The 5,830-nt window shown below is 46.8% G+C and overlaps 1 protein-coding gene across 1 annotated transcript in view; it reads right to left on the bottom strand.

The window, feature by feature from the left end:
• The window catches only part of EVC (EvC ciliary complex subunit 1), a 105,846-nt gene that overhangs the window by 81,311 nt on the left and 18,705 nt on the right, over nt 1-5,830 (bottom strand). The window contains exon 7 of the mRNA XM_006163199.1: nt 1,160-1,258. Coding sequence (XP_006163261.1) covers nt 1,160-1,258 — 99 coding nt within the window. The remainder of the gene's footprint in view (nt 1-1,159; nt 1,259-5,830) is intronic.

Raw genomic sequence — 5,830 nt, 5'->3', positions numbered from 1 at the left:
GGGAGGAGCGGTGGTGACGAGGAGGGTACAGTAGTCATAAAGATGATCGTGACAGTGATGCAGATGACGCTGGTGGTGCCGAAGGCCGTAAAGACCACGATGACAATGAGGAAAATGAGAGTAGTGACGGTGGTAATGAGGACGATGAAGAGGGTGGTGAAGGAGGGTAATGAGGATGACGATGGCAATGGCGGTGGTGACGCGGAGGTGAGGAGAGTGGTGCTCACAGAGGCGGTAACTGCTGATGAAGCTGATGGCGGTGGTCACGACAGTAATGGAAACCCTGAGGACGGCAGCAGTGATGAAGGTGACAGCTGTGATGGTAGGAACGAGGGTGAAGAGGAGAATGATGGTGTGGGCAATGACGGCGGTCATGAGGATAACAATGATGATGAACACCATGATGACAGGAGCAAGCAGGAAGATGTGTCAAGGGTGAGGGTGGTGATGGTGACAATAACGACAATGATAAGATGACCCAAATGAGGATGGCAGCAGGGGTGGTGGTGGTGTAAAATGAAAATGATGGCAATGATGACGGTCAAGATGAGGATGATGACTAGGGCGGTGACAGTGCAGTAAGGATGATGGCAGTTATGGCATTTCACAGACTATTACTCTGGCACCTGCTTCATACACATCCCTCCTAGCCTTTCTGTACTCCCACAGGACCGGAATGAACCCTCTGCATAAAGACAGGAACTCAGGATCTGAGAGCTTGTAGACAATAGAACCAGGATGCCAATCTGAACCCGTTTGACTAAGCCCTGACTCTCTGTTGTACATGAAAAAAGATAAGCTTTCTATAAAAGACTGAGAAGAGTAGAATATAAAGTAGCATAAGTAGCTATAACCAATAAACAAATTATATCTTAAAATAAACCCTAACGGGCATAAAGTAACATTATCAATGATTGTCTTTGACCAATGTTCTTCTATTTTCTCTACTGTAATATTTTTCAAAAATTTAGTAATGCACACTGTTATTTTTATATCGGTACACGTTTTTATATATCATAATATTGTGTTTAAAAGTATATATTGTAGTAAATTATCTTTATACATGAAAGCAAAAATGCTTTCATGTCACAACAGTGTTAAGTTTAATCTATTGTAGTAAATTTTTAAAAGTCCTTTCAAATATAGGTTGATGACTTACGTTTTCTTGTTTTGAAATAATCTTCTGGTATAATTCATCGTCAGATTTCTTTTTAGGAAGAAGATCGTGGAGGCACATTTTAAAAATCTGAATAAACATCTATTACCAGAAAAGGAAGCATAAGAGAAAGGTTTAAACAATGGTCTCTCTTTCTCTCCCTGTCTCTCTCCTCACTCTCTCCCTTGTTCTCTCTCTCTCTCCACCCACACAGCTTTTGCTTTAGGAAAAAGACCTAGCTTATAAACCATAACAATGACTCATAGTGTATTACATTTTCATGATGCTTTGAATGGGTACTTCATTTCTTCTTAATTCATTTATTTCACAAGGACTAGAACATATTCTATGCAAAGCCCTCCCCCTTTTTATATAAGTCAAGAAAAATCAGGACTAGCAGTTGGTGTAATGGCTATGTCGCTGGACTCCCACGTAATCGACCATGGTTCAAGTCCCAGACCTGGTGGCTTAAACTTACGCCAGGCACATGTGCGTGTGTGCCCAAGATCCCGAGAGGAGAATGGAGGAGAAGGGATTGCGGCATGGCCATCCCCTCTGGGGGCTGGTTTCTTGCTTTCTGTCTCTCTGTCTCTCTCTCTCTGTCTTTTTGGCGAGCACACATGCCCTATAGCAAAAACCTCTCCCCACCCCCCCACCTCCCAAAAAAATGAAAAGGCCAAGGGACTTGCTTCCATGTAGAAAGACTCAAAGCAATAGTGGCATGGAACCAGGATATGTCATGTCGTCCACTATCTCCTGCCTCATATGGAGATGTCCTTTAAACCAAGAAGGGTCCTCCCTTGGGGTTAGAGGGTGGTGTAGTGGTTGAGGCACTGAACTCCCACATGGCCGACTATGGTTTGAGTCCTGGGCCTGGCAACTCGAAAGTTATGCTCAGTGCGTGGGCATGTGTGCCCAAAATCTCATGAAGAAAATGGAGGAAAAGAGATTGCAGCATGGCCATCTCCTCTGTGGGGTTAATTTCTCACTTCCCCCTCTCTCTGTCTCTTTGTCTCTCTCTGGCAAGCACATGTGCCCTATGGCAAGAACCTAAAAACAAAAATTGCCCCCCCCCCCGCAAGATACCAGGAGGGTTCTGCTGCCCAGAAATTGCTCAACCAGTCACCCACTGTGGAACATCTGGGTTTTCTCCAATTTGAGTATTTTATAAATAACGCCACTATGAACATGCATGTAGGTTTTTCTGGGTTCAATGTCCCTAAGTGAAGCTGCTGAGTCCTATGGTAACTGTGTGTTTAGTTTGATCAGAAATTGTTGAGATGTTGTCCAGAGCGGCTGTGCCATTTCACACTCCCAGCAAAGTGCGAGTGTCCTGGCCAGCATTGGATGTTGGCACGATTTTTAAATTTTAGTCATTCTGGGGCCAGCAGTTAGCATAATGGCTATGTCGCTGGACTCCCATGTAGTCAACCGTGGTTCGAGTCCTGGACCCGATGGCTTAAACTCACACTGGGCGTGTGTGCGTGCGTGCCCAAGATCCCGAGGGAGCATGTAGGAGAAGGGATTGCGGCGTGGCCATCCCCCCTGGGGGGTGATTTCCTGCTTTCTGTCTCTCTGTCTCTCTCTGTCTGGTGAGCGCACGCGCCCTATAGCAAAAATCTCTCTCTCAAAAAAATTTTAGTCATTCTGACAGAGGTGTAGTTATACCTCACTGTGGTTTTAACCTGCATTTCCCTAATAGCTTAATGAGGTCGAACACCTTTTCGTGCGTGTTTACTAGCCATATGTAAATCCTTGGTAAAATACCTGTTCATATTTTTTGCCTATTTTTTAACTGAATTGTTTCCTTTTTTTCTATGCATTTTGAGAGTTAACATATTCTAGATACTAATCATTGTGAGATATGAAGTTTGTAAATATTGGGTTGTCAAAAAAGTCATGATGCATTTTTGCATAGAAAAAAACATGTCATGATTTTTCTAACATCCAATATTTCTTCTTATTCTATGCAGCTATGATGACGCCGGTCACGGCCCCAACACAGAGCCCTGTCATGATTTTTCTAACATCCAATATTTCTTCGTATTCTACGCAGCTATGATGACGCCGGTCACAGCCCCAACACAGAGCCCCAGGCTTTGTGCACAGAACCTTCTCAAAGTGCCTCAGCTGGACTCCGAGTCATTCCACATGGAAGAGCATAAATCTTTCTTACACCTTTCAAATCTTTAAATCTTTCTTAAAGTAGCCCAGGGAGGGGAAGTGACTTATCCTAAGTCACATAGGGTATGAGTGACTCTAAGAGTCAGAGAGTAGAATACAGCCCCATGCTCCAACCCTAACCCAGGCCCCTTGCCTACGTGCCTCTCCCGGGGAAGCCCCTGTCTCTCCAGCCATCCTGCTCGGGTGCCCCTACACGCTCCCACACGCTCTGCCATGCTGCTCACACTGTATACTTCGTAGTATCTGTTTACCGCCCTCGCTCCAGCCCCAGACAGTGGGCTCCACAAAGGCAGGGCTGCCACTGGTGTCTGACACAGAGTCTGGAAGGTAGGGTAGACTGCACAGCTGTGCTGGGCGGTGAGTGAGGATGGATGCTCCCTTCTGGACAGTAGGCTGCCCTTTGCTGTGGGTACTCAGTGGCTGCTCTAGGGGCAAGGCTAGCCAGGACCACTTCACCCGCCAGTGGGATGAGGCTGTGCGCACAGAACCACTGATGCTGGTCCAGCCGCACGGGCACATGTGGTAGAACGTCACTGTGTGATGCTGGAGCTGCACAGAGGCTGGAGTTCAGACCCCAGACCTAGACGCAGACACAGTGATCCGTGTCTGCATTCCTGGCTAGCTGGGAGTGGCGGTGGGAGGATCAGAGCATGGCAAAACTCTCGAAAATACTTCTCTGTTTCTCTCTCTATCGCCCTCACTCTCACTAAAAAAATAAAGAAAACAAATTTAAATTTTTTTTTTTAATTAAAAAAAAATAGAAACAACAGATCATTTCAGAGCACAGAGCTTTTGAGAAAGTATTGGGTCATGGGAAAAGTCATGATGCATTTTTGCATAGAAAAATACGTCATGACTCTTTTGACGACCAAATAGCAAGGGCCGTGATCCCTCAAGGGAAGCCAGGTATGACCACCAAGGGCAGCCCCTGTCAGAGCCTCATGTCCAAGGACCTCCAAGGGGTGGGGTAGGTACAGGGCAGGGGCAGGCTGTATTTTTGTACTGCTAATACATCTAAGAGTTTCAACTCTTAGTGTGTATTTATGAGGCCAGTCCAGCTCGTAACGAGCCAAAAATTCTTGGGACCAGCAGTTAGCATAATGGCTATGTTGCTGGACTCCCATGTAGTCAACTGCGGTTCGAATCCCAGACCCGGTGGCTTAAACTCACGCTGGGCACATGTGCATGCATGCCCAAGATCCCGAAAGGAGAATGGAGGAGAAGGGATTGCGGCATGGCCATCCCCTCTGGGGGGTGATTTCTCGCTTTCTATCTCTCTCTGTCTTTCTGGCAAGTGCACAAGCCCAATAAGGAAAAAAAAAAGGGGGCCAAAATTTCTTGTAAGTGCATCCCCAGCTTGATTTCCATGTTTCTCCGGTCAACAGCAGTGTCTTGTGGGCATATCTGTCTGTAACCCTGTTTCTCTGTCGCTCTCTCCATCAACCTCTCTCCCTTTCTCTCTATAGGTCTCACCCATATTCAATAATTCAGAGAATGTGGGGGCCCGATGGTGGTGCAACAGTAACACAAGAAGGCTCTGCAAGGCTAACCCACATGGGAAAGTTCCAGGTTCTAGTCTGGAGCCCTCCACAAACACGCTAGATGCACCTGTGCCTATGTTCTGAGCCAGCTGAAGCTCAGGATAGGCTGCAAGGTGAACTCTGTTGGGGGTGCTCACATGCTCTGTCTCTGTTTCTCTCACTCATAGAAGAAAGAAAAAAATATAAATACCGGGAACCAGCAGTTAGCGTAATGGCTATGTCGCTGGACTCCCACGTAGTCAACCGCGGTTCATATCCCGGACCCGGTGGCTTAAATCTCACGCCGGCGCGTGTGCATGCGTGCCCAAGAACCCGAGACTAGGATGAAGGAGAAGGGATTGCGGCGTGACCATCCCCCCTGGGGGGTGATTTCTCGCTTTCTGTCTCTCTGTCTCTGTCTGTCTGGTGAGCGCATGCGCCCTATAGCAAAAACCTCTCCAAAACAATAATTCAGAGAATGTGCCTGGGAGAAAAATAATTTCTCTGTTTAAGTCCTCTAGTCCCGACACCTAGCTACACTCATCAACGGTTCTGTAGCCACAGTGGGACTCCTCTCTCGGCTTTCCTTGCTTAGAGCCAGGGCTGGTTCAGCCAGAGATCGCGTGTATCTATCAGGGACTAATCCTGTTTTCTAAATGCCTACAGCTGCCTCCCTACTTGTTCCATAAAGAACCAAGCCTGTCAACAGGTGCTGTCTCCGCTGCAGACCTACAGCTACGGCTCTGGGCAAGGCCGCCTCTCTGTGCCTCAGCTTCATCTGTAATGTGGAAATAACCATGGCATCTACTCTCTGGGTTCCGTACGACACTCCTAGGACCAAGTGCATAGTAAGCCCACACATTGTTTTTCTTATACATATTAGTATCACTATTATCATCTTCTCATCCCCTTCGAAATGCTGTTTCCTTTTAAATACTGCTTATCTCTGCTCCCATCAGCAGGGCTCCCT

Source organism: Tupaia chinensis, unplaced genomic scaffold (assembly GCF_000334495.1).
Source record: "Tupaia chinensis unplaced genomic scaffold, TupChi_1.0 Scaffold141490_1, whole genome shotgun sequence".
In the NCBI taxonomy this organism is placed as follows: Eukaryota; Metazoa; Chordata; class Mammalia; order Scandentia; family Tupaiidae; genus Tupaia; species Tupaia belangeri.
This window is presented reverse-complemented; position numbering and strand designations above follow the sequence as displayed.